This window comes from Podarcis melisellensis (assembly GCF_964234715.1).
Source record: "Podarcis melisellensis genome assembly, chromosome: 8".
In the NCBI taxonomy this organism is placed as follows: Eukaryota; Metazoa; Chordata; class Lepidosauria; order Squamata; family Lacertidae; genus Podarcis; species Podarcis melisellensis.
The window spans coordinates 16,533,357-16,560,629 of record NC_138540.1 but is presented as its reverse complement, the minus strand read 5'-3'; the positions used below and the strand labels follow the sequence as shown (position 1 = coordinate 16,560,629).

Below are 27,273 nucleotides of genomic sequence, written 5' to 3'. Positions count from 1 at the left end.
TAAACATAATGATCTACCCATCCTTCTTAAAAGAAAGGAAGTTGATGGGCAGTTTAGCCTTTAATAGCAGCCTGCTTTTAAATGGTGAAACTGTCTCCACATCCACAAAAATTGTGGCTCCCCTTTTGAGGAGAAGCTGCCCATGAAAACCTCACACGTCAGCTCAGTTTTTCTCATTTCCTGTCTCTTTCTGCCTGTTTGTGTAGCTGTTTCCTGAATTAGAAAGTTTAAAGGTGCTAAACTACTTGATGGGGTGGAACCATGCAGCTGCCTGCCAGATGTTTGCCTCAGTCTGCTCTCCTTTGGTTCAAAGAGTCCCCTCCCTGCACCCAAATGTAGCAATCTGGATTTACAAAATTGGGCATGATATGCCTGTTGGCCAAGTCCTGAACCCACAGAATTAAACTTACAAGCAGCTATAATGAAGCATCCACCAATTTTTGCACTATTTGGAGCTGGAGCTCTTTTAGGGTTTGATGGAAAACCAGGATTCTGGCATGGAGAGCCAAATGGAGAGAAGAAAGCCAAAAATAAGTAGAGGATATTATAAATCTCCCTCTCTCCAGCTGTGACTATAACTGATTAGCTTGTAAGCTTTCCTGAGAACTGAAAAGCCACTTAATACTGTGACTTATGATCAACATTTATTAAGGAAATTGTTTGACGGAGACGCTTGTTTGGCCAGAGATAGGATCTGGAAAGTTCCTGGCAAAGAGGGGTTAGTGTTTCATGTTGAGGTTCTCTTCAACTCCCCTGCACCATGTAATACCTCGAATACTTGCTCCATTGCAATGATAGAGCTGAAACAAGCGCTATCTACAGTCAGTTGAATTTAAACAAAGTGTTTGCATGCTAGATACCCTGGTCGGTTATGGCTGCAAGTCTACAAGTGCAGGAAAGGCACCAAATTCAGCTTTCTGAAATGCCAAGGACTGAGAAACCAACAGTATGATTGGTTTGAAAGGGTGTGGGCAGTGCCTGGCAATTCTCAGAAGCAAGAGATTAGCGGCTAAATAAGCTTTCCATTGGGCCAGGGGGCAACTGTGCTTCATTCAGCCCTTTGCCTCTCCCTATGCTCTGTGGCAGCAGTATAGATTCAACAAAATGGTTTACAACTGCAGAATAAATTAGGTAAACTAAGGCTGGAGACATGTCATTTATAGCAACAGTCACCAGTCTTTTTGGGGCAATGGGCACATTTCAGATTTGGAGAGAGTGCTGGGGGCACCAGACACAAAGTGTAGGAAGTGGCATAGCACAAAATTAGAGAGTACAGTCATGGCACAGATTTTCCCATAATTGTATTTCCATACTAGAAAAGACGTAATCTGTTGAATATCTTCTGTTAAAGGTAAATGAACCTGGTTTCCTCCCAGTCCTAAAACAAAAACCTAGGCTGCCATCCTGTGTCTGTGGAAGTAAGCCCTGCTGAACACAGAGACTTACTTCTGAGGAGACACATATACAATTGTACAGTGGTGCCTCGCAAGACGAAATTAATTCGTTCCGCAAGTCTCTTCGTCTTGCGAGTTTTTCGTCTTGCGATGCACGGTTTTCCATAGGAATGCATTGAAAATCAATTAATGCGTTCCTATGGAAAACGCCTTCCCCCGACCTCTTCTGGCGGGCGGCATTTTAAAATCACCCGGGACAGCGGAGGACTTCTCCGCTGTCCGGGGCGATTTAAAAGCCCCTGGGAAGGCAGGCAGGGGGGACAAAGGCTTTCTCGCCCCGCCGCTCGGCTTCGGGACATCGTTCCGATGCCGGGCGGCGGGGGGAGGCTTTCTCGCCCGGCCGCCCGGCTTCGGGACATCGTTCCGATGCCGGGCGGTGGGGGGAGGCGTTCCTGCCCCACCGCCCGGCATCGGAACGATGCCCCGAAGCCGGGCGGCTGGGGGAGGCGTTCCTGCCCCACCGCCCGGCATCGGGACGATGCCCCGAAGCCGGGCGGCGGGGGGAGGCGTTCCTGCCCCACCGCCCGGCATCGGGACGATGCCCCGAAGCCGGGCGGCTGGGGGAGGCGTTCCTGCCCCACTTCCCGGCATCGGGACGATGCCCCGAAGCCGGGCGGCTGGGGGAGGCGTTCCTGCCCCACCGCCCGGCATCGGGACGATGCCCCGAAGCCGGGCGGCTGGGGGAGGCGTTCCTGCCCCACTTCCCGGCATCGGGACGATGCCCCGAAGCCGGGCGGCTGGGGGAGGCGTTCCTGCCCCACTTCCCGGCATCGGGACGATGCCCCGAAGCCGGGCGGCGAGGGGAGGCTTTCCCGCCCCGTCGCCTGGCATCGGGACATGGTTCCGATGCCGGGCAGCGGGGGGAGGCTTTCTCGCCCCGTCGCCCGGCATCGGGACGATGCCCCGAAGCCGGGCGGCGGGGGGAGGCGTTCCTGCCCGGCCGCCCTGCATCGGGACGATGCCCCGATGCCGGGCGGCGGGGGGAGGCTTCAAAAGCCGTCCGGGGGCTTTTAAATCGCCCCGGACAGTCCCGGGGCGATTTAAAAGCCCCCGGTTAGGCAGGCAGGGGGGGCAAAGACTTTTGCCCCCCGCCCGCCTTGGGAAGAGGTCCAGGACCTCTTCCCAAGGCGGGCGGGGGGGCAAATGTCTTTGCCCCCCCTGCCTGCCTTCAAAAGCCGTCCGGGATAGCGGGAAGCGCTTCCCTGCTATCCCGGACCGCTTTTAAAATGCTGGCGGTGGGGAGCAAAGCCTTTCGCCCCCGCCGGCCTTCCTGGACCTCTTCTGAAGTCCGGAGGGGGGAAAAAGGCTTTGCTCCCCACCGCCAGCATTTAAAAAAAGGTCCCCGAGATTTCCCTATGGGCTTTCGTCTTGCGATGCAAGCCCATAGGGAAAATCGTCTAGCGAAGCGTCGCAAAACCCGAAAAACCCTTTCGTCTTGCGGGTTTTTCGTCTTGCGAGGCATTCGTCTTGCGGGGCACCACTGTACTATAAATTAACTATACAGTGCATTTTTAACGAGTACCTGGTCCTTAGCACCTGCACAACAGGAGGCATGCTTAAGCCTTCTTGCAAAGTTTTCACATTTGCCTTTGTGGGGAGGGGGGAATTCTTTAACATCCACCCATGCTTACTGTGTAGTAGTAGTTGCAGAAAATAGCTTTCAGGGATTACCTGATCTCAGGTGAACCCACCACATGGAAGAAGCATCCTAGCTGGAAGGGCAAACTATTGAGATTCCAATGATAAGATAGAAGCAGGAAAAGTGGAACCAGTAGCATTTTAGGACCCTAGGGATTTCTGATGACCGATGTCCAACAGCTCATTTATCAATCACAGCTCTAATTTCACTTGTTGGCCAAAAACACTTGACAGGCAGGAGCAGCTTGGCTGGCACATTTCACAGAAATCACTTAGAAAGTTTTCTTTCTGAAAGGGCTAGCGACTTCTTTCTCCTTCTTCTTTTTCTTCTTTAAATAAAATCTCAGAGTCTTAAGGCCCTAGCCTAGGAGCTCCAAAGTGTCTTCACATTGGCTAGGGTTAGTGACTCAACAGTGGTACCTCGGGTAACAGTGGTACCTCAGGTTACAGACGCTTCAGGTTACAGACGCTTCAGGTTACAGACGCTTCAGGTTACAGACGCTTCAGATTACAGACACCGTTATCCCAGAAATAGTACCTTGGGTTAAGAACTTTGCTTTAGGATGAGAACAGAAATCATGCGGCAGCGGCCCGGTGGCAGCAGGAGGCCTCATTAGCTAAAGTGGTACATCAGGTTAAGAACAGTTTCAGGTTAAGAACAGACCTCCAGAACGAATTAAGTTCTTAACCCGAGGTACCACTGTAGAGTGATCACATAATAGCCCCCGCCCCCAATATCTGTGGTTAATTCTCCCTCCCTTTTCAGCCGATTATAGCACCAGTGAGATGCTGGTCAACATGGGCAACCTCCCCCTGGATGAGTTCTACCCTGCCGTTTCCATGGTGGCCCTCATGAGGATCTTCCGGGACCAGTCCTTGTCCCACCACCACACAATGGTGGTCCAAGCCATCACCTTCATTTTCAAGTCTCTCGGGCTCAAGTGTGTGCAGTTCCTGCCTCAGGTCATGCCGACCTTTCTCAACGTCATTCGGGTTTGTGATGGTGCCATCCGCGAGGTGAGTGCGTCCTTGTCTGTCCTTCTCCACCCTCCCCTGAAACCAGAATCGGCTTTGAGAAAACAAAACCAAGAAGGCCGATTCCTGAAATACGGGGCGTTGCTGAGTTGTCTGTGTCTGCAGGCATGCTGCAAAAGTGAGTGACCGCTTCCTGTCTCCATTTCAATCTTTTTTGGAATATCGTCTGTTACTAACCATTCTTCGCCGCTGCCTTAGAAGACCTGCTGTTTAGTGGCTTCCACTTTTGTGAAGCCTCTTTTGCTCTGAGCTAGCTTTCGCTGGTCTCCCTTGCCCTTCTGCCTGTTGTAACCTTCAGACCTCTATACCAGTCGTCTGCTGCTTTTTGTTGTGGTTGTGGCTGCTGCCCTCACTACCATCAGCAGGGGAAGCACATGTGTGATGCCGCAGCTGGCCAGACTCCCCCACCTTGGTCTGGCAGGTGCCGGGTTGCTCTGAGCAAGTTTCAATTCTAATTCCAAAGCTATAGAGTTGTATCCAATTAAGTTTATAAGGGTAAATCCATTGGAATTAATGGACCTAAGCTAGTTATCCCCATTACTCCATTTGGAACACAGTGTATAGTTCTGGTTGCCTCACCACAAAAAGGATGTTGTAGAGTTTGTAAAGGTTTAGAAAAGGACCAGCAAAATAATCAAGGGAGTTGAGCAACTTCTCTGTGCAGAAAAGTTGTGGCGTTTTGGACTTTTTAAGTTCAGAGACAAGGCGAGGAAGAGGTGGCATGATAGAAGTTTATAAAATGATGCATGCCACGTAGAAAGTAGATATAGAAAAGTCTTTCTCCCTCTCCCATAGCACTAGAGCTCCAGGTCATCCACTGAAGCTGAACGTTGGAAGATTCAAGACAAATAAAAAGTCTTTCTTTATGCAGTGCAAGTTAAACTGTGGAACTCACTCCCACAGGGAGGCAGTGATGGCCACCAACATGGATGGCTTTAAAAGAGGATTGGATAAATTCTTTAAAAAAATTCGTACATATATATATATATATATATGCAGGTTTTGGTGTCCTCGGGTGTCTTCCCGTGTAAAAGTTGGGGTGTCTAGGCGACGTTTCGACGAGGTCTCACTCGTCATCTTCAGGCTGGTGCTTTCGGCTTCTTGTTACTGGAACAGAGCAGGATCTCAGTGTTTGAGTTCCTATAAATACTGTTGAGGGGGTGTGGTGTATAGCCTCCAATGTTCTGGGCAGAGAGGAAGTTCCCAGGCTAGTGTGCCTTTTCTTCTTTTGTTCCTTAATTACTTGAGGGATATCTTGAGTGATTTCTTGAGTGATATCCTGAGTACCACTTAGGTGGGTCATTAGGTGTGGATTAGTTGCTAAAGTCTTTGTGTCTTGACCTCTTGAACTTTGTGAAGAGTTTTTCTGAGAAGATGGCTGTACTGCACTTAGTTGTGCTCTGGCTTGGCTTCGTGTATAGGGGCGAGCTGTGGTTTTGTGGCCTGTGTCAGCCAGATCTGTGTAGGGATTGCAGGGGGGTGCAGCATCCGGAGGTGCCACCATGGTTTGGCTACTGGATGGTGTCTGTAATTTATCTGTGGAGAGGGTCTGGGTTTGGGTCTGGTGTGGTTGATTGGTGATGGCGTTCTGTGTGCCTCTGGATCTGGTGTCAGTTTTTGTGGGGAGGGCTAATTTCCAGATGTCTGGCAAGCGGGATGTGTCGTCACGCTTGTTCATGTTGTGAGGGTGTTTCTCTATCTCGATGGCTTCCATGATTATTCTCTTGTGGTGATGTTCCATGTTAAAGAGCAATTTGGAATCTGCAAAATTAATTTCGTGTCCTGTTTCTTTCATGTGTTGGAAAAGAGAGGAAGTTTTTTCTTCTTTTTTGACGGCATTCTTGTGTTCTGCGATACGTGCATTTATTCATCTGTTTGTTTGTCCAATGTACGTGGCTGGGCAGACTTTGCAGGGTATTTCATAGACCCCTTGGTTTTCCAACTGGATTTTATCCTTGGGGTTTCTGAGGATATTGGCTATTTTTTGGTTGGTGCAAAAGGCTGTTTTGATATTGTGTTTATGGAGGATTTTGCTAATTTTATCTGTAGTGCCCTTGATATAAGGAAGGAGGGCCATGCCATTGTTTTCTTCTGTGTCTTGGTTTTTGGGGGGTGTTTCTTTTTGGATTAGCTTCGTAACCCTGTTTTGCTGGTATCCATTGGCAATTAACACATTTGAGAGATTCTGTAACTCAGTTGTCAAGTGGTCTTTGTCAGCCAGGCGTTTGGTTCTGGAGATGAGAGTCTTGGCTACGGAGTTTATTTGTGCAGGGTGGTGGTGTGATTGTGCATGTAAGTAGCGGTTGGTGTGTGTTTTTTTCCGGTAGATAGTGTGTCCTAGGGAGCCATCAGGTTTTTTGTAGATTAGGACGTCAAGGAAGGGAAGTTGGTTGTTGGCTTCTATTTCCATAGTGAATTGTATTTTGGGGTGTAGGCTGTTGAGATGTGTGAGGAAGCTATCCAGTTTTTCCTTCCCGTGTGGCCAAATTACAAAGGTGTCGTCAACATATCTGAGCCAAAGTTTGGGTTTGTGTTCTGACTTGTCTAAAGCATTGGTTTCAAAGTGTTCCATGTACAGGTTTGCGATGACCGGTGAGAGGGGTGATCCCATAGGTGCTCCTTCTATCTGTTTGTATCTTTGTCCATTGTGGATGAAGTACGTGTTGGTTAGGCAGTGGTTGGTCAGGTCCAAGATGTATTCGGGGGGATTGTATTTGTTTTGAATGGCTGTCAAGGCTTCATTAATGGGCACTTGTGTGAAGAGAGATACAACATAGATACAGCCACGTACATTGGACAAACAAACAGACGAATAAATGCACGTATCGCAGAACACAAGAATGCCGTCAAAAAAGAAGAAAAAACTTCCTCTCTTTTCCAACACATGAAAGAAACAGGACACGAAATTAATTTTGCAGATTCCAAATTGCTCTTTAACATGGAACATCACCACAAGAGAATAATCATGGAAGCCATCGAGATAGAGAAACACCCTCACAACATGAACAAGCGTGACGACACATCCCGCTTGCCAGACATCTGGAAATTAGCCCTCCCCACAAAAACTGACACCAGATCCAGAGGCACACAGAACGCCATCACCAATCAACCACACCAGACCCAAACCCAGACCCTCTCCACAGATAAATTACAGACACCATCCAGTAGCCAAACCATGGTGGCACCTCCGGATGCTGCACCCCCCTGCAATCCCTACACAGATCTGGCTGACACAGGCCACAAAACCACAGCTCGCCCCTATACACGAAGCCAAGCCAGAGCACAACTAAGTGCAGTACAGCCATCTTCTCAGAAAAACTCTTCACAAAGTTCAAGAGGTCAAGACACAAAGACTTTAGCAACTAATCCACACCTAATGACCCACCTAAGTGGTACTCAGGATATCACTCAAGAAATCACTCAAGATATCCCTCAAGTAATTAAGGAACAAAAGAAGAAAAGGCACACTAGCCTGGGAACTTCCTCTCTGCCCAGAACATTGGAGGCTATACACCACACCCCCTCAACAGTATTTATAGGAACTCAAACACTGAGATCCTGCTCTGTTCCAGTAACAAGAAGCCGAAAGCACCAGCCTGAAGATGACGAGTGAGACCTCGTCGAAACGTCGCCTAGACACCCCAACTTTTACACGGGAAGACACCCGAGGACACCAAAACCTGCATATATATATATATATATATATATATTTGCTTTCGTAGATTTTCGTAGATTATATATATATATATATATATAAAATTTTAATGTACAAATTTTTTTAAAGGCATACCATACCACATACCACACAAATACCACATACCACACAAATACCACATACCACATACCACACAAATTCTTACATACATATTCTTATTTGGACTTCCTTCAACACCTCTGATAATCCTCCGTCCTGATCACTTCTCCTGCAATTCTTGACTTAATATTGCCTTTACCTTTCTTAACAAATCATCTCCCCCTTTCCATTTTTACAATATTTCTTAAATTAATCCTCACAGAACTTCTTGTAAACCGAGAATTGGATAAATTCTTAGAGGAGGAGGCTATCAATGGCCACCAGCCATGATGGCTGTGCTCTGCCTCCACAGTGGAGGCAGTATGCTTCCAGATACCCATTGCCGGAAAACACAGGAGGGGAGAGTTGCTCTTGTGCTCAGATCCTGCTTAAGGGTTTCCCACAAGCATCGTGGACTACATAGGCCACTGGCTTGATCCAGCAAGCTCTTCTTATGCTCTTATTAATTTCAATGGACTTGCTCTGAAGAGGACTAAGATTGGATATAACCTATAGTGTTTATATCAGATTTGAGAAACTCTTATGGTTGATTGTGGATACGCTTCCGCTTGCTACCAAAGAACTAAACCGCGGCCTAAATTTATGTTCTGCTTCAAGCAAACTGCAAGGCTCTATCATTCATTTTAAAATAATTATAATAATGGGTGGTAAGGATCTGAAACAAAAAAAAGGGTGTTTGCATTGTCATTGGAATACCCAATGGGCTGGGAGACATGAGTTTTCAATTTGTTTGTCAAACTGAAAACAACTATTGAAATTGCACTGGGACCCACAAAGGCCTCAACTGCTTTTTGCTTGATTTTGCTTCCCAAATGGAGCGCAATTTGGAGGAAGTTAGGGGCCTGTGCAAGTCCTGTCAAAATCTCTGAAAATATTAGCACAGATTCAAAACATTAAAGAGGGAACAGGGCTCAGGTTGTTCCCTGGATTGAGCTCCATGTATGTAGAGTGGACAAGTTGGGAACGTATGTTTGGTTAGAGCTGTGTGTTGTATGTGGGATGAGCTTTCCCCGGCATGCGCTGCTGTTAAAGTTACCTTTGTAGGACTGCAGCCTCCACCGGCTGGTTCTCTCCCAGAACAGAACAGCTTGTGGATTTCAAGGCCAAATTCTGGTGCTCTGGGTGCCTGGACCAGACTTGATCTGACTTCCTTGAAAGCTACATACTTTTGCCTACTCTTTTTACAAATTTTCAGGTAAAAGAAGATGGTGAAAGTGTGCTGGGGAGAAGAGCTGAGGTGGGTACATATGGCATTTAAACACCTAAACAGGGCACTTCATGTGATGTGTATAAAGCATCTCGTATTCCCAAGCAAAGGCAGCTTTATGTCAAGCTCGGTGTTACACATATTTGATAAATGGAAGTACTGAAGACGACAACAAGAATCTACCGACAGCATATGAATCAATCTAGCTTACCTTACCCAACAAGCCTTCCCCTCTCCCGTCACAAATGCAAACAAACCCCACTGCAACCAACCACACTCAACCAACCACACCCTGCCCCCCAATACCTATCAATGCCAAGGAAAGGTAATAATACAATAAACAAATAGAAAGAGAACCTACCCAGTTGACGCTGACACAAAACCCCACACATACACTATACAAAAGAATATAAGCCTCACCACCTAACCCCTCCTCTCCCCGCTCTTCTTCCCCAACCTTATACTGTACTCAACACTAATGTCTCACAACAAATGTAACTGATTTGTAAGAAAGACTGTACAACCTGAAAAAAGAGGCAAGGCATGTACTTTTGTAAACCGAGAAAATCTTTAATAAAAATAAATGGAAGTACTGTACAAAAGAAACCGGACCCAAATATAGATGTTTTAGTTGTAGGCAATATGTGAAATTCACCTCTTTGTCCTCCCTACTCCTTTGCCTGTTAACTTCTCCCTTCCTGCACACACCACACAGTTTTTCCATTCCCTAGGAGTCCCTATAGACTTACTGGCCTGGACTTTTTCAGGCCTCATCCCCCACCCCACCTGTCTCTGCACCCCTTGTCTCTGCTTCCCTTTCTGCCAGACCCACAGAACCCCATCCAAACTTACCTTTTGCTTCCCTCATGAAAGCTTTGCTGCTAAGATTCTGTTGCTTGTACCTCTTATCCCCCGACCCCAAATTTGGAATGTTTATTAACATTCCATGGCATCAAAGTTGTTCAGCCGATGGCATGCCAACCAGGCAACAGGCTTTGAGCCTATTTCAGCACATGGTTCTCCCCTCCACAAAGGCACTATGTCATAAAGCAACACCCAGCATAGGAACTAAGCAAAAAAGAAGCAGGCTTCATTGGGGGACAACTTAACTGGCATGAACTAAGCTAACAAGGGCCCCAGGAAAGAAAATGCATTCCTGTTAAGTCCTTACAAAATGCAAGTAGTCTCCCCGCCCAACATGTAACCTAACCTGTCACAATAGTAGCCATTTTACTTATTATTTTTTGTGAATATCCCTATATTTAATACGGTCATAGACACAGTGAATGAACCTGTTTTCCACAAACTAGTTTTCAACACAGACAGCTATTTTCCCACGCTTTTCTGCAACAGCCTCCTAATAAATTTACAGAGCTAGTTTTCCTCCCCTCTTCTGTTGCATTGTTCAGCTGAGCCACCAAACAGATATTGACAAAGATAGTAAAAGGTGAACTTTCAGCATAGAGCTCGGCCATCTTTTCTTCTGAAAAGGATGTGGATTCTCTTGCTGTGTGTCGTGTGCTTACAAATCCATCTAGGCCCATGAGAGCGAAAGCGTTTGAGAGAGAGGGAAGTGGGGTGCAAGAGGGGGGCATGGCTTGGATATCATGAAAACCCTGGGTGAGTTTGGCTGGTGGGACAAGTTGGGGCGGGATGAGTTGGCGAAGTTCTGTGGCGCTCCAGTCATGGTGTCAGCACTTGCATGTCTTGATACTTTGTGGCTTGTTTGAATGCCTCGTGTGTGTGCACCCAAGATTTTGAATTGTGCACAGGAGTGCCTGTGAACTTCACAGAAACGGTTCCAAAGCAAAATTGAGCCCTGTGTTTGCAGCATGCCATAGCAGCGTGGTGGGTGGCTGCTCTTGTAAAGAGCTTGTGAGCAAGAGTTCCTGAGAACTGCTCTGCCCCAAGCCTGACCTACGTTTCTATAACCCCTTTCCCTGCTCCTTTCAGTTCCTGTTCCAGCAGCTGGGGATGTTGGTGTCCTTTGTGAGAAGCCACATCCGACCTTACATGGATGAAATTGTCACCCTTATGAGAGTAAGTATAGCTGCCTTTTAGCTCAGTGCTTCTTCTAAAAGACTCCTTGCAGAAAACATGGACTCCTGTAAGGGCACAAGGAGCAACTTCATGCTATTGACCCATCTAATCTGTCCTGACTGGCAGCAGCAGCTGAGAACATCAGAAAAGTCCTGCAGCTGAGGCACTATGGAGGCTTGAGAGCCACCAGCCTCGGCACCTTAATTTTGGCAAGAGGCTTCTCAAAAGTACAGCTGGGCATTAAAGAGTTCTGATATATACCTTGAAAATTTATTAGAAGCATTTTATATAGCACAGATGTATTAAGGCAGAGTTTTGTGGTTTACTGGGCCCAGATTCCCTTTGATCCTATTAAGAGGCATCAGGTGGTAAAGATGTAACTCTTTATTGAAGTCAAGCCTGGCTTGGTTTTATTTGCTTTTCACTGGAAAGGGAAATTGAGTTGGTGGTGGTTGTGTTCCATGCCCTGGTGTTTATTTTGTTCCAGGTCATGTGTGCTAAGTTTGCTTTGCTTACAAGAAAATCATTTCCCTCACTTTGGGTTGGGGGTAATAATCCTTTCAGGTTCTTCTGGCAGCCTGCCTGGTGGGCTGCATAACAGGCAGACCCATTTATGAAGCCAGGTGAGAGGCAGGAGGATTGTATTTCAGCATGGTGCAGAGGCCTACAGCAGTAGTTAAAACTGAAGTATACCACTGCAAGGCATAGTGATGGCTGCCAGCTTGAACCACTTCAAAAGGAGATTAGACAAATTCATGTAGGGTAAGGCTATCAATACCCACTAGCCATGATGTTCTGCCTTTGCATCCCAGCTGCTGGGGATCATGCGTGTGAGAATACTATTGCGCACATGTCCTGCTTATGCGTATCCCATAGGCATCTGGTTCGCCACGGTGAGAACAGCCTGCTGGACGGGGCAATAGATGCAGTTTGTGTGGGATCATAAGTTTCGGAGGACTTGAGAGTCACCTGAAGCCTCCCTAATTCATCCTACATGCCAAGTGTTCTTTAGCTTCGTATTTTTCAAAGTGTCCCCACCCCTAACTCTCCTTTCTCCCCCCAGGACTTCTGGGTTGTGAACAACTCGATACAGAGCACCATTATCCTTCTCATTGAGCAAATCGTGGTGGCCTTAGGTGGGGAGTTCAAGCTCTACCTTCCCCAACTCATCCCTCACATGCTGCGAGTCTTCATGCACGACAGCAGCAGCAGTCGCAGCGTCTCCACCAAGGTGAGCACAATGCTGCATTGGGGCAGAGGTCCTGGATGGCACCTGGGTGTCACCACTAATGTATTTCAGGACAGTTTTTAAATGGTGGATTGAGTGTGGTTCAGCTGGCATTTAGCATCTTTCCGGAAACCTCATTAATTTAAAAATGCCCCTTTGCTCTTGCATTCAGATGAATATGTAATACCATTAGGGTGCATATACACCATATATTTAAAGCATTTCATTCATTCATTCATTCTCTGCCTTTTTCCCTGATGGCTTACAAATCAAAACATTTGGGGGGGGGTTAAAAACCAATTGAACATTAATAGAATTAAATCTCTCTCTCTCTCTCTCTCTCCAGCTTCCCCCAAAGGATCCTGGGAACTGTAGTTTGTTAAGGGTGCTAGGAATTGTAGCTCTGTATGGGTAAACTACACAGGATTCTTTGGGGGAAGCCATGTTCTTTAATTGAATGGCATGACTTGCCTTAGTATTCAGACAAACATGATCAGCTGCAATACATTATCTTCTAGGGAGGTATTTTGTTCAGTGGTGTGAAATCATCCCAGTCTTCTTTACCAAATGGAGGTACCCTGGGAAAAGCACGGGGAGGTGTGTGGCTTGAGCAGGGAACTGATCATTCTCTAACATTCACTTGATGCTTTTGGACAGGTGGCGGAGAACCTGTGGCCCTCCCACATATTACTGGATGATAGCTCCCTTCTTTCCTAGCCATTGGAAGTGCTGGTCAAAGCTAATGGGAGTTGTAGTCCAACAACATCTGGAAGGTCCCAGGGTCCCCATCCCTAGTTTTCCGCTTTAAAGCATCCTTGTGGTTAATCTTACAGTGACTTACAGCCATTCCTATTGAGCTTTCTCTCCTTTCCAGCTGTTGAATGCCATCCAGCTATTTGGAGCCAATTTGGACGATTACCTGCATTTATTACTACCTCCCATTGTAAAGCTTTTTGACGCCCCAGATGCCCCACTGTCAGCTCGCAAGTAAGTGCTGGTCTCTCCTGTATACTTCTCTCTGCAGGGTAGTCCCTAAGCATGTTCCTTGGTGATGCCACATTTATTATTACTATTTTTATTGGGTTTTATCCAAATAAAACGTTCTTAGAGTAGACTCATTCAAATGAATGGACCTAAGTTAGTCATCTTCATTAACTTGAATGGCTCTACTTTGAGTGGGGCGAACATTGGCTACAACCAGTTGTTGTTTCAGTTATGAATTTCTTTCAGTGAGGCATTCATAAGCAATTTGTAATATTATAGCCTATATAAGACAGTTACATATATAAACACAGTTAGAAACAATTGCACATATTTTTTATTTATTCTTTAGATTTTCACCCTGCACTTTCCTCTAGGGAGCCCACTATGGCGATACAATAAACAATACAATAATGTTTTCGGTTTTTTTAAGAATTTGAAAAAGCTTTGAAACAACAGGACATGCATAAAATCAGTTTGTGACTTTCATTTCTGCCTTGTCTTCCCACTATCCATTTTCTCTTCCCTCTCGCGAAACAGAAAAACTGTAACCTCCTTGACTCAAAGTTGTTGTCACTCCAAAGAAAAAGAAGCTGATAGTCGGGGGGGGGGTGAGAAGTCAACACCACCCTTTCTCTCTGCTCACTGATATGATTACTATTGGACAAAGAAAGGCAGAGGAATATCCTTTTGTTCAAAGAGAAGATCATATCTTCCTCCTCACTTTTAATACCTCTTTACCTGATGTGAATATTAAGCCAATTCCATAGTCCCTCCCTCTTCCTCAGAGGGAAAAAAGGATGCAGTTGGTACTGCTCGTATATTTCCCCAAAGCTTTACCAACTTGAGTTTATAGGGGTGTTTTTTTACATAGACCATGTGTATCTTTTTTAATAATAATAATAATAATAATAATAATAATAATAATAATAATAATTTATTATTTATACCCCGCCCATCTGGCTGGGCCTCCCCAGCCACTCTGGGCGGCTTCCATAAAAACCAAAAATACAGTAAAATATCACACGTTAAAAACTTCCCTGAACAGGACTGCCTTAAGATGTCTTCTGAATGTCAGGTAGTTGTTTATCGCTTTGACATCTGCTGGAAGGGCGTTCCACAGGGTGGGCGCCACTACCGAGAAGGCCCTCTGCCTGGTTCCCTGTAGCTTTGCTTCTCGCAATGAGGGAACCGCCAGAAGGCCCTCGGCGCTGGACCTCAGCGTCCGGGCAGAACGATGGGGGTGGAGACGCTCCTTAAGGTATACTGGACAGAGGCCGTTTAGGGCTTTAAAGGTCAGCACCAACACTTTGAATTGTGCTCGGAAACGTACTGGGAGCCAATGTAGGTCTTTCAAGACCGGTGTTATATGGTCTCGGCGGCCGCCCCCAGTCACCAGTCTAGCTGCCGCATTCTGGATTAGTTGTAGTTTCCGAGTCACCTTCAAAGGTAGCCCCACGTAGAGTGCATTGCAGTAGTCCAAGCGGGAGATAACCAGAGCATGCACCACTCTGGCAATACAGTCCGCAGGCAGATAGGGTACCAGATGGAGCTGGTAAACAGCCTACGTACCAGATGGAGCTGGTAAACAGCTGCCTTGGACACAGATTTGACCTGTGCCTCCATGGACAGCTGTGAGTCCAAAATGACTCCCAGGCTTTATTAATCTTCATTAATTTAAATTATACACCTATACAAAGAATTTACAATGTGTATCTTTACCACAAGTGTTCAGTTCAGTTTAGATAATAATCACAACACTTCTTTTCTGCTGCTACCTCCCCCCCCCCAAAAAAAACCCCCTCTCTTCAGAGCTGCCTTAGAAACTGTGGATCGCTTGACAGAGTCTCTAGATTTCACTGATTATGCCTCACGGATCATCCATCCCATAGTGCGGACCCTAGACCAGAGCCCAGAGCTTCGGACGACTGCCATGGACACGCTGTCATCATTGGTCTTCCAGCTAGGGAAGAAGGTAAGAAAGGTCATTTTTCCAGAGATAGAGCTTTTTGGAGCAGTGGGTGGTATTTGACTTGAAATCTTTTGTCTTCTAATTTACCATATTTTTCCATGTATAAAACTTAAGTTTTTCTCCTAAAAATGTCCAAAATTTGGGGATGTCTTAGACACTGGTAGATCTCCCCCCCCCCCATTTTGTTAAATTGGAGTCCCCCAAAATAGAGGGCATCTTATACATGGGGGCGTCTTATAGTTGGGAAAAAATGGTAAATACTTTCCACTTAAAGTGGTATGTGGCTTCCCAAATAGTCCTTTGCTTGGCTGGAATGTTGTCCCTCTTAGTGTACACAGCTGTGTGCACCCACATACTTCAAATGGGGCATTAATTTATTGCAGGAAGGAGATGGAGTTTGCTAGCATTTATTTTCCAGTTTCAAAGTATCCTGGCTTGTTACCACATATGAACCAGGGATAAGTGGTTTATAGCAAACTAGTCAGTTTCAAGCCAAGCCAGCTTCAGCAATTGGATTATGAAGCTGACTTGTTTTAACAAACCAATGGCTTGTTTTAAAACATCAACTCCTGGCTGTGGACAAAGGGATGTGCATGAGCCTGCCACTTTGCTTTGACTCATTTCAGCTCTCCCATGTAGTGCTTAAATCACTGTTCCGCATTCTGAGTGAACCAGCCCACAGTCTCTTGGTGACCATTTCCTTTTGTTTGCAGTACCAAATTTTCATCCCGATGGTCAACAAGGTGTTGGTGCGCCACAGGATAAACCACCAGCGGTACGATGTCCTCATCTGCAGGATTGTGAAGGTCAGACTTCTTTAAAGTAGTCACATGGAGGGCTGGGGGGAGGCTGATGGATTCGTGTTAAGGTGTCAAGCCATTCAACGGTGGCTCTTGGTGGAGCAATAAGCGAATTGAAATCAGCAGTGTCAGGCGCAGCACGGTTTAATGACAGATCTGCTCTCAAATTAGGGCTACACCCTTGCTGATGAAGAAGAAGATCCCTTGATCTACCAGCACCGCATGCAAAGGAGCAACCAAGGAGAGGCTTTAGCCAGTGGTCCTGTGGAAACAGGCCCTATGAAGAAGCTGCATGTCAGCACCATCAACTTGCAAAAGGTAGGCATGGGGGGGGCACTGCATGCTGCAGAGACGCATTAGTTGAGGCTAATGGGTGCTTTTCAGAAAGAAGTCTTATTATTAAAGGAGGAGGAAGAGATGATGATGATGATGATTCAGAAATGCCTCCAGGGCCAGTTTTCCATTTTCCATCAAGCTTAAAGGAATTGCTTCAGTGACCCTCAAATTTGTCCACATTGAATCTCCAAAATTAAAAAAGTTGTGTTTTTTTGTTTTTTAAGTGAGGCTTCCCTAGGCATGGTGAGGTCCATTTCAGAACCTTCCCTTTTTCCAGGTCAGAGCATGTTGCTTGGGGTGTGTGTAAGCAATGTACAAGTATTCCTCCTACAACAGAGTGTAAGGGAAATTTATTAAGTGCATATATTGAGAAGGACCAAGGAGGAAACCTTTAGCATTTTCTTAGAGGCCAGCCTTCCGCTGGCGATTACACAGTTAGCAGCTGGTTCACACACACACATATTTCCTGATCGATTACAGCGGCACGAAGTGGCGACTTGTGAATGGACCATTGCAGAGCAAACACAAAAGGGTCAAGCTTTTGCATTTCCTCTGGGTCAGAGCTTGCATTATTTTATGTTATCTTGTAAATTCTTTTCACACATTCACTGGTCAAAATTCTTCCTGCACTGTTATTGTTGCACAAGGTGGGAGATGGGCTCACATGTATTTAAAATGCTTTCAAACTCTGAGCCTCCTGCTTTGTGGAAAGTGGCCCCATGACCCTGAGAACCATGTTTAAGTCCAGAGGTCCTTTTGCCCCTTCATTTACAGCAGACCACTGTGCAACCCCACTCCCAGGCTCCTGACAGGAAAATTAGTAGCTTTGCAGGAGTTTTATTTCATGCATAACGTTTCCTCCTCCAGCTGTTCCCAGTTGGGCATTAATGCAATTACATTGAATGGGTATGATCAAAGTGTAGCCCTTGGCCAGATCTAAAAGGAAGTGCCTGTGTTTGCAGTGCTCTCTCGAGCTATTAAAAGTATAGAAACATCACCTGTGGAATGGATGCCTTTTTATGAAATTAGTGGGGCAACCCAGTGATTGTTGTACCTTACAAAATAAACCCTGAATAAGTTTTTCTCATGTGTGGCATGCAAGGCATACATTCATTCATTGCTTACATAATTAGTTTTTAAAATTATGTAACCATCGCCCATATTTGTGTGCATGTGTTTGTAACAAGAAGAAAAACAGGTTATGAGCCAAAAGTGGCAGCCATAGAAGCCACCTGCTGTATCTCTGCATGATTTGAGGGAAGTGGGCACCACATCTCTGTTGGTGGATTAGGCAATTTTGCCAAATGTGCATTGGATGTGATTGGGTCATCTACTCACACTCGTTCTGTATAAAGTATCACATGGAACAAAAACCTGTAGTTGGCATCCTAGTCACTTGGTTGCTTTTAAATTATCAGAAACAATGACAGCCAATTAAGCATAACATATATATGCAAAAAAAAATCAAATTGCTTCCAAAACTGTTGCTTGGGATATATTTCTCTCTCCTTTTTTCTTGCTTAATGTAAGACAAATGTATTGGGTGCTGCCTTCTGCTAGGTCAGACTATCTGGCCATCTAGCCTAGTACTTTCTGTCCTGGTGGACAATGGCTTCCCAGGATCTTGGGCAGAGGAGGGTCTTTCCCAGACTGGAGGTAGGCCATGCATTGAACCTGAGGCCTGTTGGATGGGAGGCAAGTGATGTCTAAGCTGTCTATTTAACCTTCCTTAAAAACATGATAAGTTCATTATACTTCTGAGCCAAGACATGCATTTAGCTGTTTACGCTTTGCACTTAGCTAAATTGTTTTGGAATTTTAATAGCTGGAGGGGGAGAAAACAATGGAGTTGTGGCCCACTCCGTAGCTGATTTGATCTGGGGCTTTTTGTGTTTATTTTTTAACACGGTGCAATGAAAGTGTCCTTTGTGTGCGTTCCATCAGGCCTGGGGAGCAGCACGGAGAGTTTCCAAAGATGACTGGCTGGAGTGGCTGCGACGACTGAGCTTGGAGCTGCTGAAGGATTCCTCATCGCCATCCCTGCGCTCATGCTGGGCCTTGGCCCAGGCCTACAACCCTATGGCCAGGTACTGGCATTTCCTGCCTCTCCTAACTGTGCGTCCGCTGAAGCCAAGTGCCATAAAAGAGGTGGAAATAGAAGGGCAAAGGCATTCATGGAAAGAACTTTTAACTGCTGTCCGGGGGTAAATAAAACCATTTGGTATTCTGATTTCATAGCCAACTTCCCCACCGTCCCCCTGGACTGGCAGCTCCTTAAGGTGTTTTGGGTTTTTTAAAGAGATCACAGACAGGAAGCCCTGCCCCCCGCCGGCTGCTTTCTTTTTTTAATACGTCTTCTGTTATTTCCAGCATATAATAGTAAACAGAAAAGGTGCTGTAAAATACAGTGAAATTAGTTTGAGGGCGTGATGTCTCCAATAAAGGCACTTCCATGCTTCTGCGACTGCTGCTATCAAAGTTGCCCTAATCTTTCCCAATGCTCTGGATCACACTGTAAAGTGTAGTGTGTGTGTGTGTGTGTGTGTAACAACTGGTGGACTTTTCTCACTAATTTAATTGCTTTGAGAGAGTTGGAGGTTTCTATACATATTTCTAGCAGAAGGAACTCGAGAACTGTTGCCACAATCAATGCTGTAACTGCATGTGTGTGGCAGGCAGGATTGGATGGAGGAGGAGGAGATACTCCTCCCCCAAAGTCTCACTTTAACCTCTAAGCTGCTTTGTGGTTCACAGAATTAAGGAGTTCCAACATTTATTGGATTGAGTGTTCAAATCCAGATGAGGCCGCCTTCAGCCATCTTAAGAGAAGTGAAGAAATTAGCCCGTGTTTGAGAAGGAAGCTATTCTCTGTGTGTCCCATTCAGTGTTCTAATGCAGACAAGTCGGCCCACTTTCACCCTGGAGGGCACCAGTTGGTCTGGTCCTGTTGTTCAATCCCGAGACAGGAAGTGAGAAGTAGCAGCAGGATTGGACTCCCTCTCAGGGGATGGGTTCGAGAAGAATGTAAGGAGAGTCTCGCTGATTTGGGCCGAGGGTCTATCTACTTCAGCAGCCTGTTTCTCACTGTGACCAAGCAGGGTGTGAAGGCAATAGCCCTCTTTTGCTTTAGTTCTCAGCATCTGCTATGCAAGGGTGTCCTGTCTCCGAACACTACTACTAACTTCTTTGTAGTTTCTGGGTTTCTGGAGAACCAGAAGAGCTGAAAAACAGTGGTGTGGAGGGGACAGGCAGGAGGGATCAAGCAGAGATCCTGCACATTGGGGACAGGAATCTCAAGAGCCATAAGCACAGAGCCAGCCTGTTGCCTAAAAGGGAAATGGAAACAATTAGTCATGTTGGCGCCTCTCACCTCTGACCTTCAGAACGGAGGCCTCCTTCCCTGCCAGCCGTCTTTGCCACAGGCATTTGTTTCTTGGCGTCCCATTGGGTGACCAGTTTCATATATTTCTGGGCAGATTGCCTTACGAATAGCTGTGAGGTTGTTGGCTCTTCACCCCAGAAACAGTCCCTTCACTGTAAGAACATTAGAAGAGCCTAGCTGCTGGATCAGGCCAAAGGCTCATCTAGTCCAACAGCCTGTTTTTCACAGTGGCCAACCAGATCACTTAATGGGAAGCCAGCCCACAGTAAGGGTGACTGGTATTCAGAGATTTTGCTGCTTCTGATCTTGCAGGTAGCATACACAGCCCTTGTGACTGGCCATTGTTAGTTTCATCTCCATGCTGTTGTGGGAGAACATCTACTTAGATGGCAAACGGGTTAGGTGCAGTGAAAAATATTTTATGGCGGTTACTTTGGGTACAAATAAGAGCTCAGAACAGACACGAAGTTGCCTTATACTGACTTGGATTGTCATTCTCCTTAGGTCTCGGGAAAAGCCCGTTCTGAGCCTGATCACCTTTAAAGTAGAGTTGCTGGTGATCAGGCCAGAAGCAAAGCATAAAATTGTTTATATCTGTTTTAGATGTCCTGTTTCTTATGTATGCAAATGATAAAATTCAATCATTTGATCCTGCATGTACCCGGAGCTGTAGAAAATAAGAGCATACTTGATCAAGCCAGTGGCCCTTCTAGTCCAGCATCCTTTTATGACCGTGGCAAACCAGAGGCCTGTGGGAAATGCACAAGTGGGACATGAGAACAAGAGCACTCTACCCACTTGCCCCCCTCGTGGTTTCCAGAAACTGGTATTCAGAAGCCTTATTGCTACAAGTTGTGGGAGCAGAGCATAGCTATCATAGCTAAAAAAGTAACGGTAAAGGGACCCCTGACCATTAGGTCCAGTTGTGGCCGACTCTGGGGTTGTGGCGCTCATCTCACTTTATTGGCCAAGGGAGCCGGCATACAGCTTCTGGGTCATGTGGCTAGCATGACTAAGCTGCTTCTGGCGAACCAGAGCAGCGCACGGAAACGCCGTTTACCTTCCCACCGGAGCGGTACCTATCTATCTACTTGCACTTTGATGTGCTTTCGAACTGCTAGGTTGGCAGGAGCAGGGACCGAGCAACGGGAGCTCACCCCGTCGTGGGGATTTGAACCGCCGACCTTCTGATCAGCAAGTCCTAGGCTCTGTGGTTTAACCCACAGCGCCACCCGCGTCCCAGCTATCATAGCTGTTGTTGTTGTTTAGTCGTGTCCGACTCTTTGTTACCCCATGGACCAGAGCACGCCAGGCATCAAATAGCCTTGGCATCTATGAATTTGTCTAATCCTCTTTTAAACCCATCTTGGTTGGTGGCCATCACTGCCTCCTGTGTGAGTGAGTTACATAGGTTAGCTATGCGCTTCAGCAGCAAGAGGCCTCCCTGACAGCAAATTCAGGGCTGCATTTTTAGACCAGGGGTGGAACCCCTGCAGCCTTTCCAAAAGGGAGTTGGAGTCCATCAACCCGAGTCAGCATTGCAGGTGGTTAGAGATGATGGGAATGTGAGTGCAGCTGTATCCTGGAGAGCCACAAATTCCCCATCTCTGCTTTAGAAGTCTCATTATACTCCTAATTTTGTCCCCAGATAACCTCAGACCCATTCCACAGTTGTATCCACAGCTGATTCTGCATCTGTTAAGGCTGTAATCCTGTTGTCTCTTGTGGGTTTGGATCCTAATTTCTCTAGTAATTCAGCAAGATCCCTTTCTAGCCTTTTCAAGCTAACCCTGCTCCAAGAAATACATAGGCTCTTTCATTGGATCTCTGAGACCAATATCAATTTCGGATAGACTGCTGAAGCAGCAGGTGCTGTGACTCAGTCCAGAAATCCTGCTTTATGTTTTTTAAAAAACAAAAAACCCTGAGTAACATTCCATTGTTTTGGGTGGCCTTTCTAGTGAACAGGTTTTGTTGACATTTGCAACTCTAGGCCTGTGGAACAGGGGGGCTTACCTCGTTCTTTACTCCTTAACTTAGTATAAGGAGACTAATGACTTGCTTGCTTAATGCCACATCACTCTTTCCCTCTTCTTCTCCCTTCCCAGAGATCTTTTTAATGCCGCATTTGTTTCATGCTGGTCTGAACTCAACGAAGACCAGCAGGATGAGCTGATCCGCAGCATTGAATTGGCATTGACTTCTCAAGATATAGCAGAGGTCACCCAGACCCTTTTGAACTTGGCGGAGTTCATGGAGCACAGTGACAAGGTAAAGATGCCATTGAAGGAACCCTTTGGGGGAGCGGAGGGGATGGGGGAAGAGACTATCTACTTACATCACCCTTGAAAGCCAACCAGTGAGGAGGATGGCTTTTATGTCCTTCAGTCCTGCTTCCATTACCTTGTTTGCCTCTTGCTGTTTTTGCTGTGGACTGCTTATATCTCACCTCGCCTTCCCTCTGGTGCTTGATGGGACCCAGTCATAGAAAGCTGCCATATACTGAGTCAGACCACTGGGTCCATATAGCTCATTACTGTCTATGACTCTACACTGTTTGGCAGCTGTTCTCCAGGGGACATTCTGATCCCTATCTGGAGATGCCAGGGATTGAGCCTGGAACCTTTTACATGCAAAGAAGATGCTCTACCACTCAGCTATGGCCCCTCTATCTCCCAAAGGTCTATTTTCCAACCTTGTTTTTGCCCCTGGGCACGCGTACTGTCTATTAGCCAGACTCCTGAACTTTCTTTGGCCTTCCTTTCTGTATTTGCAGGGGCCGCTGCCTTTGGGGGATGATAATGGCATTGTCTTGCTAGGGGAGCGGGCAGCCAAATGCCGGGCATATGCTAAGGCACTGCACTACAAGGAGCTGGAGTTCCAGAAGGGTCCAACCCCAGCAATCCTGGAGTCTCTTATCAGGTAGGGCCATTTCTTTTGAACTTCCTTTGTCAGAAATGCTGTTCCTGGCAGCTGGAAAAAAGCATTCAACAAACGTGTTTCTCTACATAGTAAGCTTCTACCTATGTAGCACACTATCAAAGTGTTTGTCTATGTACAGTGGTGCCTCGCAAGACGAAAAGAATCCGTTCCGCGATTCTCTTCGTCTCATCGGTTTTTTCGTCTAGCGAAGCAAGCCCATTGACAGCTTAGTGGATTAGCGCTACAGCTGTCAAGCGGCTTCCAGCAATCAGCTGTTAAGCGGCTTATCAGCGGAACAGCTGATAAGCGGCTTAGCGGCTTAAGAAAAGGGCGGAAAAAGCGGAAAAAACCGCGGGGGGATGCAAGATTTTTTTCGTCTTGCGAAGCAACCCCATAGGGGAATTCGTTTTACGAAGCGCCTCCAAAACGGAAAACCCTTTCGTCTAGCGGGTTTTTCGTCTTGCGAGGCGTTCGTCTTGCGGGGCACCACTGTATTGAAGTGTGTATCTTTGCTATTTTTTCAAATTGGTGCTTGTGTGCAATGACAGAAATGGAGAATGGAGCTAGCATTATGAGATGTTGTGCTGCATTACTGCAGGACTTGCATACAACCCTTCCAGAAGTTTGGGACTACAGCTCCCATCAGCCGCAGCCAATGCCTATGCTGGATGGGGCTGATGGGATTTGTAGTCTATACCACGGGAGGGTGCCACATTGGTGAAAGCTGGTTCAGGGCAGAAAATGTGGTTGCTTCATAAACTTTATTAGGAGGATGGGACATGTATCTCTAAAACTATTCCTTTTTCCACTTAGACAAAAGCATTTTAAGGCAAATCTTGGCACTAGGAAGGTCTCCCCTCTGTGTATCATCCCTGGCCAAAAAATTTAAGTGACTTTCAAGAGACTTTATATAAAGGACATTTTGAAGACATTTGGCCGTTGCCTTTTTAGAACACACAGAAATACCCTAAATAGCTGTGCAGTTTATAAAGTGCTTGGACTCCCACATCACAGTGGCTTGGGGGGATCAGTAGAGATTTCAGTATCGATTGGCCTGGCAACAGCAGCAGAAGCACTTCAGCACAATATAAGCTCATAAAAACTCCGGGAATTGACCCTCCCTGTTTCTTAAAATACCATCATCTGGTATTTAAATGCCTGGGGCCAAGTACAATAGAAATGGTACAACTCACTGCCAGAAATTCTGCAGACTTTCCTCTTTTCTTTGCTCCTGCCTGGGCCTAGGCTGGGTGCCTCTATGAGCAACTCTGACCTTTTCTCCCTGTCCTATTTGTTTGGATCTTGCACTCCAGGGACTACCATTATGAGAGAAAGAAAGAGATTTCTTTCCATCCACTTAGTACAACATTCATTTGCAGTTTCCTATAGACTACACTGTCTTTCCTCCCTTCTTCTCCCATCTCAAATGTCCTCTTCCCTCTCACCTCTAAACAAATTACAAGTCAACATTTTTGCCTGCTTCTGATGTCCATTTCAATGGTGTGGCGAGGGCAAGGTGCAGAAATATTCCGGGCATCCTTGGGCACCCTTTCCGCAGCTACTGTGTCTGCCTCTGAGCCTGTGGAGGCAGGAAGTGAGGGGGAAGACTGCTGTTCAGCACTGAATGCTATGCTGTGTTAAGAACACATTAATCTGTGATACCTAATTGATGCATTTCTGGAAGGAAAACCAAGCAAAATACCACTTATCCCTCTGCTTTGTAAGGGGAGTGAGATAAAAAAAATCCTAGCCTGTTAAATGTTCATCTGATATACCTGGCTGAATCAATGGCAGGCTGTTTGTGTTCGGCTTGTCCATTGGCTTGTGTGGAACACACAGTTTTGAGAAACACTTCTCTCTCTCTCTCTCTCTCTCTCTCTCTCTCTCTCTCTCTCTGTGTGTGTGTGTGTGTGTGTGTGTGTGTTCCCCCTTTCCTTGTTTCTGAGCCAGCAAACCGGCAATAACTTCCACACAGTTTTGTCCGGTTGGGGTCTCTGTGGTCTCTGGATTTGGGGTTTATTATTGCTGTCAGCCAGCCACAAAGTGATCTCTTTGTAAATTCCCATACCATGCTCAGAGTGATATTGGCATTTCCAGAAATTCTCCTGAGCTGCATGGCAGTCATTCCCAGCTGATGACAGATTGTCAGTTTGGAGAGCAGGCAAGAGGTGTGCTTGAATCCAAAGAAAGAATAAGAGCAGCTGCTTTTAAATGATGGTGATTTAATGGCAGGGGGAAAGAATAGCTCTTTGAAAGGGCCATGACTGCGCTTCCTCTTCTTGCAATGTGCCTATCAATATGGGAGCATATGAAGCTGCCCTATCAAAGAGACACACCAGCAGAGGCTAGTCCATTAGGGCAAATGGAGCGGTGCCCAATCAACTTCACTCTGCCCTCAGCCAGCCCTGCCTTCTTACTTGCGTCCAGTCCAGGGGGTGGCACTGCCTGTCAGATTCCTCCTCTTTCATCTGAGTGTTGCCCTTGTAGAATTCAACAGGGAGGAGAAGGAGGAATCTTGCAGAGCATGTGCTTCTCATGCAAAGGTGTTCAGGTTGAAATCCCCGAGCAGCCTCAGTTAAAAGGACCTTGAGCTTGCAGTTCCAGTGCCTGAGAGAAAATGCTGGGCGGAGCAGACAGTGCTGGGACTGATGGACGAATGGTCTGTCTCAGAGGTGCCTGGTGTCCCTTTGGATTGGTGAGATAGAAAGTAGGTGGATTAATTACAGGCAGAACAAACGTATTTCCAGTTATGGTCCCATTCTTTCTACTTGGGAGGATATACAAATAACTTAAACCCTAAAACAGTTTTAAATTAAAACCCGCCTAGCCTAGAGTGGCCAGCAATATTCCACTCTGAAGGCCACAGTCCTCTCCCTGCTCTTGCTCCACAGGAACAGCTGCTATTTGTTGGTATACTGCCTTGGAACATGGAAGCTTCATGAAGCTAGGATGACTTAATAACCATTTGTGCAACAAGAAAGGAGATTGAAATGTGGCTCGCTTTCAACTTTAAAAAAATAAATAAATCCAGAGGGGGCTTTTTCATTAGTACATGTGTTTGGGGAAGATTTGGCCCTCCCAGATGTTGCTGAACTACAACTCCCATCAGCCCCAGCCAGTAGAGGCTGGAATCAAAGCTTGACTTCCTCAAGGACCTTTCCTGAAGAGCCACTTATATCTGCAGAATAATTATTCTGGTGTTTATTAGCTCTTGACGTGTGCTCTCTGGTGGTACCCTAGTTTCAGTCCATCTTAAATTGAAATGGATTCAGTTTAAATAGAAATGTCTTTACAAGCTCAGTTGTCGCAAGCAACTGGAATTGTGCCTGAACTTCTTATTTTTTATTAGCCTATTTTTCTGTTTGCTTCCTTGTCTATTTAGGGCTTTTTCCAGTCTGGTGTATTGACTTCATTATGTTACTTCACTTCTGGGGCTAAGCATTTTGTTGCTGTTAATCAGTCTCTGTTCTGCTCCCAGCCAGTAGTCTTGGCTTAATTCAAACTGTGGACTTCTTGTAGAATTTTCTGTCCCCGGAGATGCATAATTCCTCTTGGGTTAAGCTGTGTGCCTTTTGCCTGCCTGCTTCTGACAGATCTGTTAATCAATCACTGGCTGCAATTACTCTCTTCCTCTTCCCAAGCAAACAAAATGTACGTGTGTGTGTGTGTGTGTGTGTGTGTGTGTGTGTGTGTGTGAGAGAGAGAGAGAGAGAGAGAGAGAGAGAGAGAGAGAGAGAAGGGATAGCAGCTTCTATATTGTGTCATGCTTAAACTGCTTTTTGGACCGGTGCACAACCTAATGATGTTTATAGCATGCTTCTGAACTGCTGCTGCCCATGCTTTAAACATACAAAATTGCCTAGTTCTGAGTCTTCTAGCTCATTATTGACTACAATGATGGGCAGTTGCTGTCAAGGAGGGGCATGGGAGTGGAGCCACTGGAGGGGGAAGCCTTTCCAGGCTTCTTTAAAAGCCCCCAGGTGATGCTAGTCCAGGCATAGGCAAACTCGGCCCTCCAGATGTTTTGAGACTACAATTCCCATCATCCCTGACCACTGGTCCTATTAGCTAGGGATGATGGGTGTTGTAGACCCAAAACATCTGGAGGGCCGGCTAGTCTCTGGGTGAGGCAGCACCTTTTCTAATAAGGCAAGCAGATCCCACTGGGAGCTGCCCAGGGTTTTGTCTGCTGTGACTGGCAGTTATTATTACATCCCCCATGGACCCCAAGCCCCACCAATAGCTCTTCCTGAAATGTTCCAGGCAGCTCCTGTCCCTTTCCTTCACTCTTTTATCTATGGAAAACCAGGCATGCTTGAGTCTCCGAAGGAAATGGGACATGTAGCTTTAGCATGCCTATGGACCAATCCTGTACAGCATTAGGTCACTGTGCATAGAATTGTAAGTCCCTAGTGGTGCTCACTCTCTAGTAAACCTGCTTGGCAGCGCAACCTTTTATTAATT

General features: G+C 46.2%; 1 protein-coding gene across 4 annotated transcripts in view; it reads left to right on the top strand.

The window, feature by feature from the left end:
• MTOR (mechanistic target of rapamycin kinase) overlaps positions 1 to 27,273 on the top strand; it is a 105,151-nt gene that overhangs the window by 21,274 nt on the left and 56,604 nt on the right. For 2 of the 4 annotated variants that reach the window (XM_081923368.1, XM_081923367.1), the window contains exons 19-29: positions 3,859 to 4,109; positions 9,137 to 9,178; positions 11,102 to 11,188; positions 12,252 to 12,419; positions 13,291 to 13,403; positions 15,210 to 15,372; positions 16,083 to 16,175; positions 16,341 to 16,487; positions 18,450 to 18,592; positions 21,996 to 22,158; positions 22,664 to 22,809. In XM_081923368.1, coding sequence (XP_081779494.1) covers positions 3,859 to 4,109; positions 9,137 to 9,178; positions 11,102 to 11,188; positions 12,252 to 12,419; positions 13,291 to 13,403; positions 15,210 to 15,372; positions 16,083 to 16,175; positions 16,341 to 16,487; positions 18,450 to 18,592; positions 21,996 to 22,158; positions 22,664 to 22,809 — 1,516 coding nt within the window. The remainder of the gene's footprint in view (positions 1 to 3,858; positions 4,110 to 9,136; positions 9,179 to 11,101; positions 11,189 to 12,251; positions 12,420 to 13,290; positions 13,404 to 15,209; positions 15,373 to 16,082; positions 16,176 to 16,340; positions 16,488 to 18,449; positions 18,593 to 21,995; positions 22,159 to 22,663; positions 22,810 to 27,273) is intronic. The other 2 variants (XM_081923370.1, XM_081923369.1) reach the window with 1 other exon arrangement.